Raw genomic sequence first — 19,147 nt, 5'->3', positions numbered from 1 at the left:
TTCAGTTGAACTAGACCTGTCCCATCCAGCTGGTCACACCTTTGATTAAAACCACCATATAAGTGGGTTCTGATGTGGAAAATGACCTATAGAAGTATATAAACATACAAGATACACGTTCAGTCCATCACTGTGGAGCCCAGTGCTTACTGTCTGCTGATTCTCAACTCATTTATACTACTACTAAATAAAGCTGCAAGATGACTTAAACGGTGTTCTGTTCTGTGTTTCTGCCCTCTGTCCCAACAATGTGGTTGGAAATGTTTCAGTTAATGAAGACACAAAATAAATGAAAACGGGGTGGAAACTGGTTCACTAGTCAAGCACATCCTTGCATGCTCTCTACAGTGGAAAATGTGGTCAGCCACTTTCCAACCGCATTTGTACGTTGCCCTTATCTTAAATCAAACTACAAGCTTTGTTTCAGCATCCGTTTCTATTTTTAGAACAACTTTGAGGTATGTTAATGTATGCTTGTCCTTCTGATTGGATAGTATCATTATAGTTCTATTCCACGTCCAATGATTAATTCACTTGAACGCCTCATCTTATGGAATTTGGAAGCATCTGACTTCACTACACTTTGGTTCTTATGAATCAAACAGGTGCTCCAAACTATGAGCTATAAAAAGATGACTGAACAATTTTGTAGTAATTGTATGCTTTGATTTTTCTCCTCATTTTGAACCTTGCTTTGGAAAAAAGCCTCTTCTACATTACTAAATCAAAATCTTGACTGTTTTTGATTAAAGTACCACAGTTGTCACACTTGGTGTAATAATAATGAGATAAAATAGGCATGTGGAAGTAATCAAAGTATGTACTGGATTCAAATCTATTTCCTATTTTGTCTATTTCAATCACGATGGAATCTAGATTTCCGCTCAGCAACAGCCACCAGCAAAGTTTTGGTAACGATGTTATCAAGGTTCTGTTCCTATTATGGCCTAGAGCTCCTCTGCTAAGCCTTTTAACTAAGGCACAATTGGCCTAAGTACTAAGAGTTAATGTCATAGCATACTGCGTATAAAGAGGATAGATCCTGTATTACTTCAAAACTGCAATCGTCAATTCAATCTGATTTTCTTGGAATATTGGTGTATTTATAGCCAGCAACTTTTTCTCATGGAAGTGTGCAGCACAAATTATGACCCCGACACCACAAGTGTATAATTGCTCAGATTATCAAGGTCATACGTCACTGTGAGTGAGTTGAATTACTGATTATAACCCTCACTGCCGTAAGTGCTTATGGATGGGGTTACTCAGTGGGGCCACAGTAACATCAATTACAGTTAATGGTAGATTAAATCAAGGTTAACTAAACCTTGCTGATTCACATGTTCTATATGGATTGCTATTAAATAACATCAGTCATTTTATAAAACCATGGAACATTCACCTCCTTCTGAGATGTAAGCATAACCTAAAGTTCAGAGCCAAGTTAAGATAAGAAAAAAGGAACAAATTAAAACCAATGTTATCAGAAAGAAATGATGCAACCTGTCTATTACGCCACACAGGCACATACGTTCTTTGATCAAGAGGTGTTGCTCAAGGCTCCACCTATATCTATACCACAGACAACAACACGCTCTATTGTAAGTCAGCCTTACTGGGTATTTGGGCTTCAGGAAGCAGTGGTAGCAGGGAGACGTAACGGTAGTCTAGAACTGAACTCACATATCAGCTCAAGCTTCATAGACAAACACACAGTAGAGGTGGGACTCATATTCACCCTAATCGATCAGTGGGCCTGCAACGCAACACAATTATAGAACTCCTGTTGTGGAAACCTTTCATTTAATTATAGTAATTGCCAGGAGAAGACTTTGTCTGGAGCCACTTGACCAAGGATTATTTTTTCACAAAACCTGTAGGACTCATTCTATCTGGACCAAGCATCTTATTGCAGGAATTCAAGAGGTGAGTGTGTTTTGTAAATTACTTTAAATGTTAGGCATGTCAATTATTATATATATATATATATATATAATTCCTGTTTTGCAGAGATCCTACTAAGCTCAAGCAGAGTTTGTAGAAAGCAGGCGTTTGTGTTATGTGCAGAATATCATAATGGCTTGGATGTCGCTCCACGCCAAAGGGTGCATAATTTGCATGTATGAATGTATGTATGTGTGCATGGTGGTTTATTACATACAGGGCAACCTGAATAAGTCATTATAATATGAGTGCGGGTTTTATAACTACATCTGGATCATCAGAAACACAACAGATGATGTGTATGCCTTGTGTGGTTTGAGAGGCTTTCTCTGCTCTACATCCTGGCACATCCTGTGTCTGTTGCTTGGCTACAAACACAAACCCTACTGAACCCAATAATATTCGCTGCACAACCCCTTCGTTGCCGTTTCAAAGTAACTACATTTAATGTGGTCCTTGAAAGGTCCCCATTGTAAAATGTTTCACACGTTGAAAGGCGTCAAACAGAACTGTTCCATAGGTCTAATCTAAAACTTTTTTTCTCCCTAGCGACCATGGGGAACTGCCCCCCCAAATTCCGTACCAAACAGAGATCTCAGGGTAACCCCATCGCAACAGGTAAACCACGCTCAGAGATCCACGCATCACACGGCAAACCGAAACAGATCTATTAAAGTCTTCTTTGTTGAGATGTATTTGCAAACACATGCGAAACTACATTCAAATAATAGTGATCATAACAATCCACCTCCGTCCTCCAAGGCCTCCCCGCCTGCTCTGCAGAGAGGAACTTCGTGGTGTCCCTGCATGACTTGCCCTGCTGCGGCGCGGCCGGGTTCTCCCTGCTGGTCGGGGAGCGTCTCTCCGTCGTGTCCGAGTACGTGACCAACGTCCTTCTGGGACAGAGAGAGCGGGATGGCAATGGTGGCGCTGGCACATGCAGACCCAATCTCTCATTTCCGTTTTAGGCTCTCCAACTTTTTTCAAACTCTCATTTCCCTTTTAGACTCACTCTTCTTTTTCTTCCTTTTCCGCTTGACAGTGACGGGGATTTCTTGATGGTTAAATCTGCGCGCACGGGCCACGAGATCTACGTGCCCACCGAATGCACGGCAAAAGTGATAAACAGGTTCGTTGGCTTCTCATTTAATGACTGAATGAAGATGTTATTTAATTTTCGTGCCACTTTGTGTTCCATCCCATGTGGGATTATATGACATTGCAATAGTAAAAAAACAACCAATACAGAAATGCAGTGCTCCGAGCGATGACGAACCCTGTGCGACACATGGGTGGGAGGGGGATCAGATTGTTTAAAACATGTCTCTGCAACCAGACACCCAGCAGCCCACGCATCCTGGGGCTGAACATTTACATGATCCTGACTTTGTGTTTGTGTTGCATTTTCAGTTGGTAGATGATTCACTCACGCCAGATTTAGAAGATACCCCTCAAAAATTCCCCATACATCCCTGCTACATAATGCAACACTGGGCCACAAGCCTGATATAGTGTGGAGTAGGTAGAAAAACCAATATCCCTCAAGAGTCTTTGCTTGCGTGTGTCTCCCCCGAGCGCTCTGTTTGCTGACGAAGCCCGTGGAGGAGAAGCCTTTGAAAAAAGGCCTGTGTTTCTGAAGATAATAACATCCTGAGCGCCTTTCGAAGGGGCGCGGCTGCAGCGAAACCCTGATGTCAGGGCTGCCGGGTGGGGGTGAAAGGTTGGGGCAGTCTGGGGAGCAGCTCTTATCGTGGGTAAAAGTAGACAGATGTTCAGCCACAGAGAATGACTTTTGTTCCTCTTGGGCGTTGTGACATGAGTGGACGGTGTTGTTACAGTGCAGACGGTGTTGTTCCAGTGACCTTTCCTCACATGGAAACCAAAACTATATGTTTTAAAAAGGAATGAGAAACGTAATTTGAGGGAACATTTTGTTTGCAGGTGGTTCTTTAAAGGCCTCGGCAGGTACAAGGCCGAGGAGCTCCTCATGCAGACCCAGAACTGCACCGGAGCCTTCCTAGTCCGGGAGTCAGAGTCCAACCCAGGTTGGCTTTTCTTCTAAATCCCTTCTTTTTGTTTTGTTTATCAAATCACACTCCTTACTCCTTATTTCATTTGACCGTTCCAAACAGCCATGATCACGAAAACAAAAAACATAATGAGGGTGAAGAATTATGAATGTTTTCAATGAACTCAGTCGAGCCTATATCATATCTGTTCTTTTTCTTTGTTTGTTGTCCCAGATCAATACTCGTTGTCTGTATTAAAGAGACCTGAGTCGTACTTGGGCTCGGTAAAGCACTACCGCATCAGCCGTATCGCCAACGGCTGGTTCTACATAGCCCAGGGGCTGACCTTCTCCTCCCTGCAGCACCTTGTGGAGCACTATACTGGTGGGTGCGCAGGGACACAACACGCGTAAGAGCAGATCTTCCCCTGGTCAGTTGGGGAAATAGTAGCATGACACATCCAATTATTTTCCTTACAGAGTTCACTGATGGGTTATGCTGTACCCTGGAAAGGCCCTGCTTCATCCTGGGTTCAGACAACACCTCCCTAGCCATCCCCACCGAGATGACCGTTCCTTTGCCGTTGGCGATCAGAAGAACCACCATTAACTGGAAGGACGTCAGCAGGTGCAGAATCTTTTTTGTACTGCTGTGCTCACGGTTGCCACAAGATGGTGTTGTTTGGTTTAATCGCAAAACCAATCATTATTCAAGCATTGCTCAAATACAATGCCTTAACATGTAAGAATTATCTTATTTGGTTTCCCTATTATCTCTTCAAATAAGTGTTTTAATGGACACAATTTTACATAGAACAATAGTAGCTTATAGGTCATTTCAGGACAGTTGTGATTCCTCTTGGTCAATATTTGGTTGTAAATAATAAAAGCCGACCAGGTGGTTCCTGTTGGTTGATTCCTTAATGGCCACAGTCTTAATGCATTAATCTTCTGAATTAGATGTCGCCTGCGTAGGCCTATAATTTCATTGCTCAAAGATTCTTATCGTTTGTCTCTTCGCCCAGGTCGATGCTATTCAGGGGAAACAGAGCGGAATCAGAGCACTCTCTGGTGAGCGATGGCCTGAGGGAAGCCATCAGCTCATACCTCTACATGACGGAGATAAATGAGCAAGACTTCGTATGATGGAAGAAAAGACATGAGAAAGACACGTTATATCATGAGTGAGGCCAACCACAGAGGTCCACAGAAGAAAAGCTGGCCTTTTTTTATTATTGTATACCACCTTGAGGATGGGACCGCTCGATAAGACACTACATTTTTTGGAGTTATATTTCAAGAATCTTTATTTAGCAGAGAATGGATCAGGGGACCTGAATGTTTATGGCTTTGCATTAAAGAATGAAATGTGAGTTATGTGGAATCCTAATGGAGTTGTGGTATTGGGTTGTTTGCGATGTCATTGGTTTCCAATTTGATTTAAAAGTTATTTATAATGTATAGAGTATACCATCCTAACTATCTCGTTGCAAGCAGGGTGTAATACTTTATCGATTAAATAAAGGAATAAATGCTTGAAATTGCCTTGCCTGAGCAATGCCAACAAAACCAAAACATTATTAATCGAATAACCACTAGATGTCGCTCAACTACATAGTAACACAAGCGTTGTATCAAAGCGTTGGACTTCCTGCCTAGAACAGTTCAGTACAGGAAGAAAAAAATAATGGCGACGCTTCAAGGGTCCCAGTCCCCTTGGACTGGAGGAAAACGGAGAAAATGCAATGGCAATATCGTCACGAAAATCACAGCTTGTCAAATTACAGGCCACGGGTTCAACCGAGGCACTCAGGTAAGAGATCGAGCGGAGCCCTGGCCTGAAGTAGACGGTTACGATACTAGCCTCTGTGCTCCAACAACCAGGGACTTAGGGGCTTCTGAGACGTCGTTCACTAGGTGGACGTGGGGGCGAAGTCGCTGCTTGTTCTGGCTCTGCTTACCAACAGTAGAGCATATTTATGAAGCCAACAAACTCGGTGTACGATTATCACCGAAAATAGTTCCAGCACCCGTCCAAAGAAGAACTATCTCGATCGAAAGGGGATCTTTGTTGTTAGCTTATCGTTTCATTAGCATTCTGTGCCAAGCAGTACCCGCTAACGGTACGATGCGTGGATCCCCCTGCCTTCCGCTCATGCATCTGGTGCCCATTTGAATCCTACTCATTTTTAAGCCAGTGGGGACTCAGTACCTGGGTTAAAACGGTTGCTGGTGGTACTAGAGGTGTGAATATTGGCTACCATGTTAGCCACCATGTCGTCAGTGTGCTAAGCCAGATGAGCAGCTCAGGTGGTTACGTCACCACGTTAATAACAATAACTATGTGTGCCCTTCAAGGGACCCTACGACATGCTGAAAGATGCTCTGACAACAATCATGTTACAGTGGTGGCCCACGTCCTATTTGGGATTTGGATCAATGCAGTAACATGATTAAGGACGTGATGTGTTCACTAGTAATGCGCAAAAAATGTTCTCCAAGTTAGGCCTGCTGTGAATTGCCTTTTGAAGCGCAGCTTGTTTTATTTTGCATGTTTTTAATTATCAGTTGCTTTCCAGATACGACTAAAGTAGTGATAGATGTTAGGGCTATATATGACATTGTTTTCGAAATGTAGGATTCTAATGCAATGGCTTTGGTTTCTGTTCCAGGTGAACAGAAACTCAAACAAATCTTTTTGTTTGGAAGGTTTTGTATGTCAATTAAAATCTGTCGTGCAAAATACCTCTTGGTTGATACTGTTAAACACAAGCCAACAATAGTTTCAAGGCTAAGTGTTCTTGTAATCCATCATAATAAACAAGCTTAATCTTTTCATTTTGGTTGTGAAGTTGACACTTTCCCAAGAGAAAGGTTGCTAACATAACAGTGGGAAACACAAAACAATACATTTAAACTCCACCTTACTGACTTTCCAAATCATTTCTTTGTCTTTTATTATTATCCTCTCCTAAAAGCTGTAGATATGGAAAACCAACAGCCTTTTTAAGGCCCTTTCATTCTTTTTCCTTCCTTGAATCCACTTATTTATATTCCTGTGCTGTAGCTCCCTGGAATCCTGCTGGAGGAAAGGGACAGGCGAGTCAAGTGGCATGGCATCCCTACCATGCTGCAGAAACTTCATGACAGCAGTCATCCAAACAGCGACCTCTCCCATGCCCACAGCCTACTCAAGGTAAACAAAAGGGCTCAAGCGTACCCAGGCTAGCATGCTCAATCAGTGCTGGCTTTAATAAGAGAAGCTTATTTAAGGCGAACAATTACCGTTGAATAAATCTTTTATTTTTTTCAGTTTTTCATAATGGCAATGCAAATAACTCCAACCCCCTTCATTGTCTTTTAATCAGGTATTGTTGTCCCAACTCTCCATGGAGGCCATGTCTTTCGTCACGGAGGACAGAAAGACCGCTCAGGAATCCACCTTCCCCAATACATACACCTTTGAACTGTTTGGTGGCGTGGACGTAAGTTCAGCACAGCAAGGAGTCATTTCAACCCACAGCCGTATGCTAAATGTGCGATGATTTGCCCTATTCGGCAATCATTGTGTTTAAATGAGCCTCATAATGTCAACATTTCCCTGTAATGGACGTTGGGGGTTAACTCAGCTCTTGGTATTGGACCTGCAATGATTTTGTTATTACAACTGTATTATAGATGTATTTTCTCTCTTGTATCCAAACTATGCCGACTTTTTAACTGCTTAATGCATACTAACTTGTTTGCCTTGCCTTCCAGCTGCTTGTGGAAATCTTGATGAGGCCCACCGTCACTATGCATAATAGTAAAAACCAAAGTAAGTAGGAGTGATGTCAAGCATGCTATGACATACATCCATGTAGACTACACACACACACACACACACACATACACCCACACAGGCTCATGATTGACTGTGTTTTTGGTCTTCCTAGTGAATGATGACTTGGTGAAGGACTGCCTTAGTGTGCTTTACAACTGCTGTATGTGTGTAAGTATACATCAACCTTTTAAGTGTTACTGTAGTTTTTCCGTGATATAAGCTATATATATATATAAGCTATAAACTATATATTATGCCGTACATGTTGCATCATCACGGCCACCCCATTGATGAACTTGACTGGGATTCATGTGAAAGGGGGCGTAAACGTAGCCCACTGACGGCGGCGGTCCTCTGTCTCCACAGACGGAGGGGGTTACCAGGAGCCTGGCGGCCCGGGATGACTTTGTGCTGTTCCTCTTCACCCTGATGAACAACAAGAAGACCTTCCTGCAGACCGCCACCCTCATCGAAGACATCCTAGGGGCCAAAAAGGTTGGCGAAAAAGTTTCACTGCAGCGTCACACTCTTATTTGTGGCTCTCAATAGCGTTGTGAAATTGGAAAGGTGAGGTCTCGTGTTAGGAATCATAAGAGGGCCGACCCTTTAATATCTATTCAATGCGTATTTGTCCCTGCATTGTTTAAGATTTAAGTGTCGAAATAATCCGGGCAATCCGCCCAAAGTTCCTGTAAAAATAGAAAATGATGTAAGGTGGCAAAGCGCTTTGTGGCAACTAGTGCTGCATTCTTGATCCCTGCAGACCCCTCTCGTCCAACCTGTTGTCTTGTCCCTGCACACGGTCCCGTCCATTTGAGAACGCATGACACACCTAGTAATGATCGCCGTCTCCCTACGCCGTGCTCAGGAGATGATCCAGCTGGAGGGCATCCCCAACCTGTCCGGCCTGGTCCAGAGCTTCGACCAGCAGCAGCTGGCCAACTTCTGCCGCATCCTGTCCGTCACCATCTCGGAGCCTGACGTGGGCAACGACGACAAGCACACCCTGCTGGCCAAGAACGCCCAGCAGAAGAAGAACAACAACCCCTCACGCGCCGAGGTCAACCAGGGTAGGTTTTAAACAGCTTTAAGGTTGTTCAGGAGTATTTGACCGGACCACCTGCCCTTTGTCATTATTCTATAATGACCTATAGTGAATGTAGACTTACATAATACACTTATATAATTATACTGAAAGTAAAATCTGGTCACTTATTGACAAGATGAATTATTGGTAATTTTATCCATATTCTACGTTTCTGGGTTGAGTGGTGGGAAATGCTGTTATAATATTATTATTATTACTATTGTCCCGCTGTTGGGTGAATGCAGACAGTGCCGCTCTAATGTAGGAACTAGTCGCCACTCGGAACGCAAAGCCACACACTAATGTATGTTTTACATGCATCACAACCATCCCATTGAACCAAAGTCCTCATGGTCCCTCCGTCCCCTTCCCCCTAGTGGCGCTGCTGAACATCCCAGGCTTCATCGAGCGCCTCTGTAAGCTGGCCACCAGGAAGGTGTCGGAGGCCACGGGGGCCTCCAGCTTCCTGCAGGAGCTGGAGGACTGGTACACGTGGCTGGACAACGCCCTGGTGCTGGACGCCCTCATGCAGATGGCCTCAGAGGAGACCGAGCAGAGCAGCACAGGTGAGACGGCAGACCTAGCGGTGACGGTGGATATAATGGTGCATCAAAGCTGTGCCGCGGCAACCTTTTTCCCAGCAGCCTTTGTTTGAACTCAAACACACTTTGTTACCAACATCTATTTTATGTGCATGTTACTAATGAGCTGGTAGGAGTTTGGCTTCTTGCTGATTGCTGGCTATGGGTAGACGACAGACTTTGGGGATTGACACCACTCTATCAATTTGTGTGGGGAACATAAACAAAGTGCTTGAGTGCATTTTTGCATGGTTTTGTGAGTATAATAATTTCTTTCAAGCCAACAATGGATGAGGATTACACACAGCTCATACAGGTGTCTCATACAGGTGGTGTCTTGGTCATACATTTCAACATTGCCTTCTCTTTCTCCAGAGTCCTCAGACGAGAGCTCCCTCGCCACCAGCCCTCTCCGGCACCACCTGCCCCAGTCCATGAAGATCGTCCATGAGATCATGTACAAGGTGGAGGTGCTCTACGTGCTGTGTGTTCTGCTCATGGGCCGCCAGCGGAACCAGGTACGATGCTCGAGCTGGTGGTCCCGGCCCCGCTTCAGGTCCTTATCTGGAGCAGTGTGGGAGGTCGAGCCGTGGCAGAACATTTAGAGAGTGTGCAGTATGCATCAATCCTCAGGATGATACATTACAAAAAGCGTTTGTAGCTTTTGCTTTTGCGTACTTCAGTACAAGTGTGCTTTTAGTTTTTATATCTTCTAGACACTGAAAAGTACTGTCCACTCCCCTCCCATGGTTGTAAAAACAGACCTCCATTAGCATATTTTTTTTTATCAAAGGCATTCATGTTCCCTACCCTCAAACCATGTAAACAATAAGGACGATGGAAAATGATCCGGCACAGGCAGCCCCTATAATAATCGTCATCTTCATTGTTGTTGATGGTGTAAAGAAGCAGAACTTCCTCCTGACCCCCGTCCCTCTGTCTGTTATCAGGTGCACAAGATGCTCGCGGAGTTCCGTCTCATTCCGGGACTCAACAACTTGTTTGACAAGCTCATCTGGAGGAAGTACACCGCCTCCAGCCACGTGGTGCACGGCCAGAACGAGAACTGTGACTGCAGCCCGGTATGCAGCTATGCCTATTCAATACTATTCAGTGCGATACTAATGCAGAACCAGGAGGGCTCTCACTGAGGCACATCATTGTTGTTGGGGTTGCTGATCGCAGGAAAATATGCACGCTATCAAGTTAAAATAGTTCACATAAAATTAACTTCTTAATGTGGTCAAACAAGTGTTTTTTTAAATAAGATGAATTAGAAATATAAAGGTATATACAGCATTGCTCTATAAAAAAAGGTATGAGCACTGCTTCCTAATGTTTATATTGTAGTTAGGTTGATACTTATTTATTTTATTTCTCAACAGGAAATATCGTTTAAAATCCAGTTCCTGCGGTTGCTGCAGAGTTTCAGCGATCACCACGAGTAAGTGACCGCCGCACAATGTCCCATCTGTCCCGTTGGTGGTGTCCCATGAACCATGTATTTATCCAACACCCCTCCCTCTGTCCCCCTCCCAGGAACAAGTACCTGCTGCTGAACAGCCAGGAGCTGAACGAGCTCAGTGCCATCTCCATGAAGGCCAACATCCCAGAGGTGGAGGCCCTGGTCAACACGGACCGCAGCCTGGTGTGTGACGGCAAGAAGGGCCTGCTCACCAGGCTGCTCACCGTCATGAAGAGGGAGCCCCCAGACTCCTCATTCAGGTGAGGCTCTACTCTGCCCCCCACCTCAGCCCTGGCTAGGAGGCTTAGAGGCCTCATCGGTTCATATTTGAAGTGCGTTGCTTTCGTGCGTTTCCTATATTATCTAATTGGTGGAACATTTTAGCAAAACTATAAGCGTTTTTTACACTGCCAAATATGCCCGTCTTATGCACGCCTTTTTCCCGGCATAGTCCGCACGTTTACACTGGCCGAGGTAAACTGAGTAAGCCCCCCTATTAACCCTGCCGGACCCTACACACATTGGCAGTTTCATTTTAGTGTAAATGCGATTAGACAGCTCCGCGGTGCCAGGCACGGGACTAGGGTAGTGTTGCTGCGTTGTCTCTACAGCAGAGAAAACGCAGCGATATCAACATGAGTAGTTCTAACTGGAGAGACTGAAATCCACGAGTTGCTGATCATGAAAGAAAAGGTGAAGCAGTCGCAGTAAATGCAGACAGGGAAAGATGGTGCGATCTACAAGAAAGAATCAGAGGGACTTTCCTGGCAAAGCTTTTGTCAGGATAAAAACCAAGTGGTCAGCAAAATAAAGAATATGTTGGCCTTTTTGCACTTGTAAATAGTTAATCGCGTTTGTAGCCTACACTCAGATGTATACTCATTCTTGCATGCGAGTCCCTTGAATCATAAAAAAATTAAAACATTCGTAGTATGCAAACTATTCTAAAGAGGTCTATTCTCTGTGCGTAGCCTTCTCCAGTGAACCTAGAAAGCCGGCTCTGTGAAAGACAGGGGATTTCACCCCCTCGGTTTTACACAGGCAAGATAGGGAAATAGCCAGGCGTGCCAAGCCGAACCGGCTTGGCAGTGTATAAATGCCTTATGTAGTGAGTTGTAATTGAATGGCTCCTAAAGAACTTGAAAGCACTCAAATGTAGTAAAGTCCTCCTTATGTCACATTTAGTGACATGGCTTGCGCCTCTTACTGGGCTTAAAATATTGCCTCTCAAAAACAGCAATTTTCTCCACAACGCAACAACAATCTTCACTGTCGCTGTAAATAAATGCTCAAGGGGAAAATGAGCTGGTACTCAGAAGACAATGAAGATTCTAGGAAATGCTTCCTCCCCCTTTCTATTTTTATTTTGCATTTCTCCTGCTGCTGGCTCCCTTCAATCTCCAACTCCTGGTGTTTGCTGTGTGTAGATTCTGGCAGGCGAGGGCTGTGGAGAGCTTTCTGCGTGGGGCCACGTCCTACGCAGACCAGATGTTCCTCCTGAAGAGAGGACTGCTGGAGGTAAACCGTCGTTAAACCATCCTCACACACGATCAAAAGGCTTTCTACAGCGCAGAGCCCGGCCTTCCTTTTTGACCAGTTCTGTCACATTTCTTAAGCTTGTGCTTTGTCTTCCCTCTACCCCTCCTACTCACTCACTCACTCACTCACTCACTCACAAACACGCAGCACATCCTGTTCTGCATCATCGACAGCGGCTGCACCTCCAGAGACGTTCTGCAGAGCTACTTCGACCTGCTCGGAGAGCTCATGAAGTTCAACATCGACGCCTTCAACCGCTTCAACAAATACGTCAACACGGAGGAGAAGGTGTGTCTCCGTCGCAGCGCGGGCCCCGTCAGGCATCCCTGGTCCGCTACAAAGCATCACCATCTCCCTGTCTCTCTTGTCCCCAAGTTCCAGACCTTCCTGACACAGATCAACAGCTCCCTGGTGGACTCCAACATGCTGGTGCGCTGTATCGTCCTCTCCCTGGACCGCTTCGAGAACCAGACGGAAGACGTCAAAGGTAACCCGCCAACACGTGATGCACGTCCATCTCTATGATACCTCACGCTGCATGCAGTGAGCGGGTCCTCGCCACTCTGCATTGTCAATAAATGTTTAGGTCTATATTAGTGGTTTATTCTATTTACTTTGATGTTTCTGGCTTGAGTGGATCAACTAACACTTTTTTCTCTGGGATCAATAAAGTAATCCGTATCTGTAACAGAATTGTATGCGGGTCTCCATAGGAACAGGGCAATGCATTTCAACAGCGGGTACTGAGGGTTTTACCCGTGGACGCTGAAGACGGCCTTTCTCAAACCATTGGAACAAATGGGGGCCATTTGGTGTGGCGTGATCTCATATCATATCGCAAACTGTGGAATATGTTTCTAACAGCTAGAGGGTAAAAACGCGTCTTTAGAAAATAAGTGTATTATATTTTACGGCTCTGACCTACACATTAACCTTGGTTCAAAACCCTTTGGCCATGCTAAACGTTGGAATGGAGCATCTATATTTGAAGGGAGACATGAATTAAAAATTCCCTGCTTCCCCATGTTCCCTTCTTGGTATGCGTCCTAAGCCTCCAAATGGGAAAGGCAAAGATTGTGTCATGATAAAGCGGTGAACAGACTGCCCTCCTCAGCAGGGCGGAAACAGGCGCCATCTGTTTTCAGAAAGCTGCCCACTCATGGCTGCTGTGGGCTCTGTGAGGGGCCAACGCACAACACTGCCCCACAAACAGAGCAATGACGCAAGCTCAACGTATACCACAAAACAATGTTGCACTAGGTTTAGCTACAAACATTGATAGTGCGATGAAGCATGCAGCCCTGATCCTACTATAGTCTCTGGCTTTTTTGAAGTGCCTGGGTTTTTTACCGTGTGTGTGTGTGTGTGTGTGTGTGCGTGTGCGTGTGTGTGTGTGTGTGTTGTCCAGTGGTGGAGGTCCTGTCTGAGTGCTGCCTGCTGTCCTACATGGCCCGGGTGGAGAACAGGCTCACCTTCCTCTTCAGACTGGTCAACATCATCAACGTCCAGACGCTCACACAGGTCTGTACTCCCCCTCACACTACAGTCAGGGCAGATCCCTAGCACTCTCGGAGGGAGGGCAATCCTGGTTCCAGCACTATTTGATTGCTATAAAATGCAATATCTCAGGAGTGGTGTGATTGGGTCGTGGTTTACGTACTTGTAGTTTAAAATCATTTTGAAGCAATAGTTGCCGTGAAAAAAGTGACATGGTGTACATGTCGGTAAAACCTATGGAGTGCACATGAAACTGTGCACTGAAAAGCCTCCCTTTCCCTGCTCCCGTGTGTTCCTGCCACTCATGGTGCGCGCCATCCGCCGGCCCACCTCTAGGAGAACGTGAGCTGTCTCAACACCAGCCTGGTCATCCTGATGCTGGCCAGGAGGAGGTCGAAGCTGCCCTTCTACCTGGACGCCCTGCGCGAGAAGGAGTACGCCGAGAAGTACCCCGGCTGCCTGCTCAACAACTTCCACAACCTGCTGCGCTTCTGGCAGCGCCACTACCTCAACAAGGACAAGGACAGCACCTGCCTGGAGAACGTGAGTCCTCCCTCCCTCCCTCCCTACCGCAGCTTTTACTGTCTCTGGTTGTGGCTGTCCATTAGCGTTAGCACTAGTTGCTGCATGTGAATGTAGCCATGCCACTATCGTGGTTTTTCTTCCTTTTAGGTTCTCAATACATTTTTATGGAAGTTGTTCATCACATTAATTTCAGATGGGACATTTTGGCGCCACTGCAGGAAGTACAGGGCAATAGTGCAAATTTAATAAAGATAACCTTCAAAAAAAAAAAAAGGCATTAGAATAGACAGTTGAGATTATTGAAAGTAAAGCAATAATGACCTTTTTGACCAAGTGTCCAGTTTTCTTTTAGGACAGATTCTTTATCCATAAGTATGCATGTCCTCCGTGATTTGACTTGCCACTGGTGGTAAAACGTGCGACTCCCAACCACACAAATCCCTCGGCCTTGCCCTCATGCGTTTCCTTGTGTGTGTTTGCATGTTTTCCCCTCCACACACACAGAGCTCCTGCGTCCCCTTCAGCTACTGGAAGGAGACGGTGTCCGTCCTTCTGGGGTCGGACAGGACCTCCTCGTGTGCCATCGCCAGCTACATCGACGAGCCCTACATGGAGCTGGACACGGACCCCCTGGAGGAGTGACCAGCATAGCCCCTCCCCTGCCCCCATCCCCCACCCACCCCCTCCCTCCCTCCCTCCCTCCCTCCCCCCACCCACCCACCCACCCCCCACTGTCAAAAGTTCTCATATTGGAGGCGGTGGGCGTGTGGAAAGATGGCGCCCATCGCCGCGGACTCCTTAATGTGGCGAGGGCGCCTGGGCCGAGCGCAGACCGCGGGTTGTACTGTTTCCCACGGGACGGCGCCACCGTCTGGACGGGGAGGGCCGAGGATCGTCTCCTCGCCCTGCAGGCTCTTGGCGGTCGGCCCCCACGGCCCCGCAGAAGACCTCTTAATGGACCTCGGGCGATGCCCCCGTGAAGGCCTCGTGCTTTGGGGGGGGGGGGTATAAATGAAATGTCACCTTTTACGAAAGATTTCTGTAAAAAAATAATACAAATATGAAAGCGTACACAAAACATACTATATGATGGCAGGGGAGGGGGGGTACTTCATGTCTTACGAGGACTTTTGGAGAGAGCCAGCCGAGGGCTGATTGTGTGCCACAGGCTCGTCTATGAGATGATCCAGCCCACCCCGACGTTAGCCCTAGACTGCATCACTCCCCCACACGTGATCGCTAGGGTGGTCCGGGCCGGTGTTTTCCTTTGACCGTTATTTCTCGTTGGTGGCGACAGACTGGTGCTTCTATGGCCACGCTGTGCCCCTCTAGGTAGCTCACAGATCGTCATGGAGATGGTTCCACCAATTCACAAACGACATCCGCCTCTGTTGTGGCTTCACATGCTTTATCCAGGGACTTTATTTTTCAGATGTGTGCGTGTGTGTGTGTGCCTGCGTGCAGTGTTGTGCCTGAACGCGTTCACTGAACGAAAGTTCATGAACTCGTTCATATTTTGGGCGAACGTGAACGTACTGTATTACTGCCTGATGAACGTTACTGTGAACTCGTTCATTCTGGTGTCAGTGAACGGCACGCTCACTCGGTTTAACTTCGTTCAATGGGGGTGTTATTTCTCTCTCAACACGGCGGATGCGCGCGCAGATCGCCGTGTTGTTTGACCGGTTGCCATGGTAATCTCCGTGCGGTTCATTTGCAGTTGAGGTGTTGCCAGCTTACTGTTACATTAAACTGTAATCAGAAAAGGTGGTTATATGCTATAGACCCTATGGTATCTGTCATATAAAGGCTGAGACGAATTTCATATTATAAATATGTACACTTTATTTTGAAAGTATAGACCAGCGCGATTCCCTTTGAAACGAATGGCGCGGTGATTATTCTTCAAAACGAGAGCTGTTAAATTGTGGAAAATGAATTAAACTGTAATCAGACAAAGCGGTTATATGCTATAGACCCTAGAGTATTTGTGGTATAAAGGCTCAGACGAATTTCGAATTATAAATATGTACAATCCATAACGTTAGCTCTCTGGCTCATAGCTCAGCGGAGTAGAATACCTCCTAGAATCATTGCTTGTTGGCCGGAAACGGAAAGGGGGGCTGTTCACGTTTGGTTGTAGTCTTTTCGCTCGGTTCTCCGTCTCATCAGTAGGGCTAGAACCGAGCGAAAAGACTACAATCAAACGTGAACACCCCCCCTTTCCGTTTCCGCCAACGAGCAATGAGTGTTCCAACAGAAATCAATGGGATTTACAAAATGCGCTAAATGTGCAATAAAACACGATAGAAACTGTATTTCGCTACGATACTTGATTCAACCACTCTATATCATCCTAGACAAACCACAAAGGGGGCTCAATGTTCAAAATACCGGAAAAAATGAAAAGCTCACAGCAACATATTGAAAAAAAGAACTATGAACTAGTTCATTTTTTGGAACTGTGAACTTAGTTCAAAATTTTGAATTATGAACGTTTAACTGAACTAGTTCATTTTAAAATTTGTGAACTGAACTTTGAACGAGTTCACGAAGAAAGTGAACTTTCCCAACACTGCCTGCGTGTGTGTGTGAGTGCGTGAATTCATTTTGAGAAAAAACATTTTTAGCTTGATGCATTGTAGAATAAAACCTTGCACAGAATAAACTGTTTTAACTGTAGCTCAAACGCTTTTGTTTAAAAAAGGAAAAGACAAAAAATCCATGTTTTCTTGATCAAATTTTGCATCCATGTTGTGAGAGATGGTTTGCTACGGGGAATAAACTATGCAGGCTCTAGTGTTCTTCTTGTTGAAGTCCCGATGTTTCTCCTGGAGCATGAAGAACGAACCACTAGTCCCAACAGCATAGGTCGCTTCATGGTTGGGTTGTGACGACACCTCTGTGACAACTATCCTAGACTTTGACAATCTTTGTATGCCTCTGCATGAAACTGCATATCTTTTTAACCTTGATTTAAAAGGAGTAAACAGGCCTGGCTGACTGCCTAGGACCCCTTGAGCCTTTTAAACGTGTGGACATTTTAACTAATGGGCAACGGCGCCTTTGCGTCTTAACGATTTATTAAGGACTCCAATCCCGGCAACAGCAAGCGATTGAGATACCTACCTCATTCCATACACTACAGCCGACTTATGCACACACCACTCCCATTCAGTACATCAGCGGTGCTCCGCTCACTCCACCACTATGATTGTATCAAGGCGTTCTCACCGTAGAATAGCACACCCAGTAGTGTCAACTATAGTCCGGTTACACTTTCAAACCATTGAGCATGACCTACAGCTCTTTGTCTGAGTGCACACGTGTTCATTTTTGTTGGGAGTGGTCTCCATCGGAGTGCTTTGGCAGATTTCCAGACCAGTTCATATTTTTCTCCCTTTCAACCAAATGCCGTTTTTGTGTGCTGTTCATGTCATTTTACTGTATGGTTAAGCAGACATTTTTCTGAGTTATAGAGTTGTGTCCCTGGCCAAAAATAACAATGGAACCGTTGGCCGAGGCGGGTGAATGTTATGGGTACCGGCTGCTTCTAGCAGCTACACCGCTTGTCAGGGAGAGGCCGTACGTAACTACTGTTGCTTTGCCTAGGCTCAGAATACAGTTTGGTTGGATCCCTTGACATTGCTACGTCAGAACTGCATCTCGAGTTGCTTTTAATGCCAAATGGCCTTTTATTTATTTCACCCGTTGAGCGTATATGGTCTCACTTGACACTCAAACCTGTGGCCTAACATGCTGCATCGTGGGTGCTTTTTGATGGCTTGAATTCTGTCAAGTAGCATGATATAGCAGCAGGGTTTTTTAGCAGTTTTGATGGTGTTTTTAAGCTGGGCCTGCATTAATGTCATATTGTATGATAAGATACTGTCCTTGTTGACATCCTGGTGTGGTATTTTAAACCGAAGAGAACTGCGGTAGTTCTACTGTGGTGGTGGTGGTGACAAGACATTTTCATGCTGTAGCATAAATTAATAGTGTTTTCGTAGCATTTGCCTTTTGCTTGAAGTAATCGGTGGAAGCTCATGGTAGACTTTCTATGTCGCAAAAGGTGTTCACTTAGCATTTTGGAACACTGGTACACCATCACGATAGCTCCTTCTGACACATCCGTACTTTTGATAACACACTAGCACAAAGGACAGCAGTTTTTATTTGTATTTTTATCTACCATTATCTCACCCACCACCTGCCTACTGCTTTTCTATCCTCCACATGCTGATATGAATATTTAATTTTCCTTTCGATTAACAACTGTTGTTTGTGAAATACAAAAAAAATAAAAATAATTCATTCTTAATCTCCTTCCTGCCTTGTAATTTTAATCCTGTCAGCAAAAAAAATAAGAAAGGACACTAAAAGAGATGGACACTAGAAGAAACTAAAATCAAACAGTTGGGCGTGTTTAAAGGATCTGAAGTCATTTATTTGGATTCATCTTCACAGCTGTTGCCTCTGGCCGGGTCCCGGCGATATGTTTGGCGACTGCGGTCATCCTCGGCACATCACTCGGCGTGCTGCAACACATGAGGCGGAGCTGTTTATTAGCAACCACATACTGGGACTCAGGCGCCCGCCGCCACGCCCCTGACATCACACGACAAGCCCCGCCGCGTGGAACTCCGTTTTAACTCGGGGATTACATCTGGCCCGTGCT

At 45.4% G+C, this 19,147-nt stretch overlaps 2 protein-coding genes across 2 annotated transcripts; both read left to right on the top strand.

Moving 5' to 3' along the window:
• Positions 1 to 1,630: 1,630 nt before the first annotated feature.
• sla2a (Src like adaptor 2a) lies at positions 1,631 to 5,471 on the top strand. Its single transcript, XM_079748390.1, has 8 exons — positions 1,631 to 1,926; positions 2,494 to 2,562; positions 2,707 to 2,821; positions 2,987 to 3,073; positions 3,886 to 3,989; positions 4,188 to 4,337; positions 4,433 to 4,580; positions 4,978 to 5,471. The coding sequence occupies exons 2-8, from the start codon at positions 2,499 to 2,501 to the stop codon at positions 5,096 to 5,098; spliced, it is 789 nt and encodes a 262-aa protein (XP_079604516.1). The 5' UTR covers positions 1,631 to 1,926; positions 2,494 to 2,498; the 3' UTR covers positions 5,099 to 5,471.
• A 160-nt stretch (positions 5,472 to 5,631) lies between these two features.
• trpc4apa (transient receptor potential cation channel, subfamily C, member 4 associated protein a) lies at positions 5,632 to 18,795 on the top strand. The gene is made up of 18 exons (XM_079748369.1): positions 5,632 to 5,765; positions 7,020 to 7,148; positions 7,321 to 7,437; positions 7,712 to 7,769; positions 7,888 to 7,943; positions 8,142 to 8,270; positions 8,644 to 8,845; positions 9,240 to 9,428; positions 9,819 to 9,961; positions 10,394 to 10,525; positions 10,829 to 10,887; positions 10,983 to 11,168; positions 12,336 to 12,426; positions 12,595 to 12,735; positions 12,823 to 12,934; positions 13,856 to 13,968; positions 14,281 to 14,487; positions 14,974 to 18,795. Exons 1-18 carry the CDS (start codon positions 5,640 to 5,642, stop codon positions 15,109 to 15,111), a joined length of 2,328 nt encoding a protein of 775 aa, XP_079604495.1. The 5' UTR covers positions 5,632 to 5,639; the 3' UTR covers positions 15,112 to 18,795.
• The last annotated feature ends 352 nt before the right edge of the window (positions 18,796 to 19,147 follow it).

The sequence above is a fragment of the Pollachius pollachius genome (genome assembly GCF_949987615.1).
Source record: "Pollachius pollachius genome assembly, chromosome: 12".
NCBI lineage: Eukaryota > Metazoa > Chordata > Actinopteri > Gadiformes > Gadidae > Pollachius > Pollachius pollachius.
The sequence above is the reverse complement of the archived record's forward strand: the minus strand, read 5'-3'. Positions and strand labels throughout refer to the sequence as shown.

Excerpts from the sequence above, each read along its gene's own strand:
- sla2a (XM_079748390.1), top strand. The coding sequence starts at position 2,499 with ATGGGGAACTGCCCCCCCAAATTCCGTACCAAACAGAGATCTCAGGGT. Across the intron at positions 3,990-4,187 it reads GGAGTCAGAGTCCAACCCAG|ATCAATACTCGTTGTCTGTA; the intron begins GTTGGCTTTTCT and ends TTGTTGTCCCAG. Across the intron at positions 4,338-4,432 it reads CCTTGTGGAGCACTATACTG|AGTTCACTGATGGGTTATGC; the intron begins GTGGGTGCGCAG and ends TTTTCCTTACAG.
- trpc4apa (XM_079748369.1), top strand. The coding sequence starts at position 5,640 with ATGGCGACGCTTCAAGGGTCCCAGTCCCCTTGGACTGGAGGAAAACGG. Across the intron at positions 7,770-7,887 it reads GCATAATAGTAAAAACCAAA|TGAATGATGACTTGGTGAAG; the intron begins GTAAGTAGGAGT and ends TGGTCTTCCTAG. Across the intron at positions 11,169-12,335 it reads CCCCCAGACTCCTCATTCAG|ATTCTGGCAGGCGAGGGCTG; the intron begins GTGAGGCTCTAC and ends TGCTGTGTGTAG.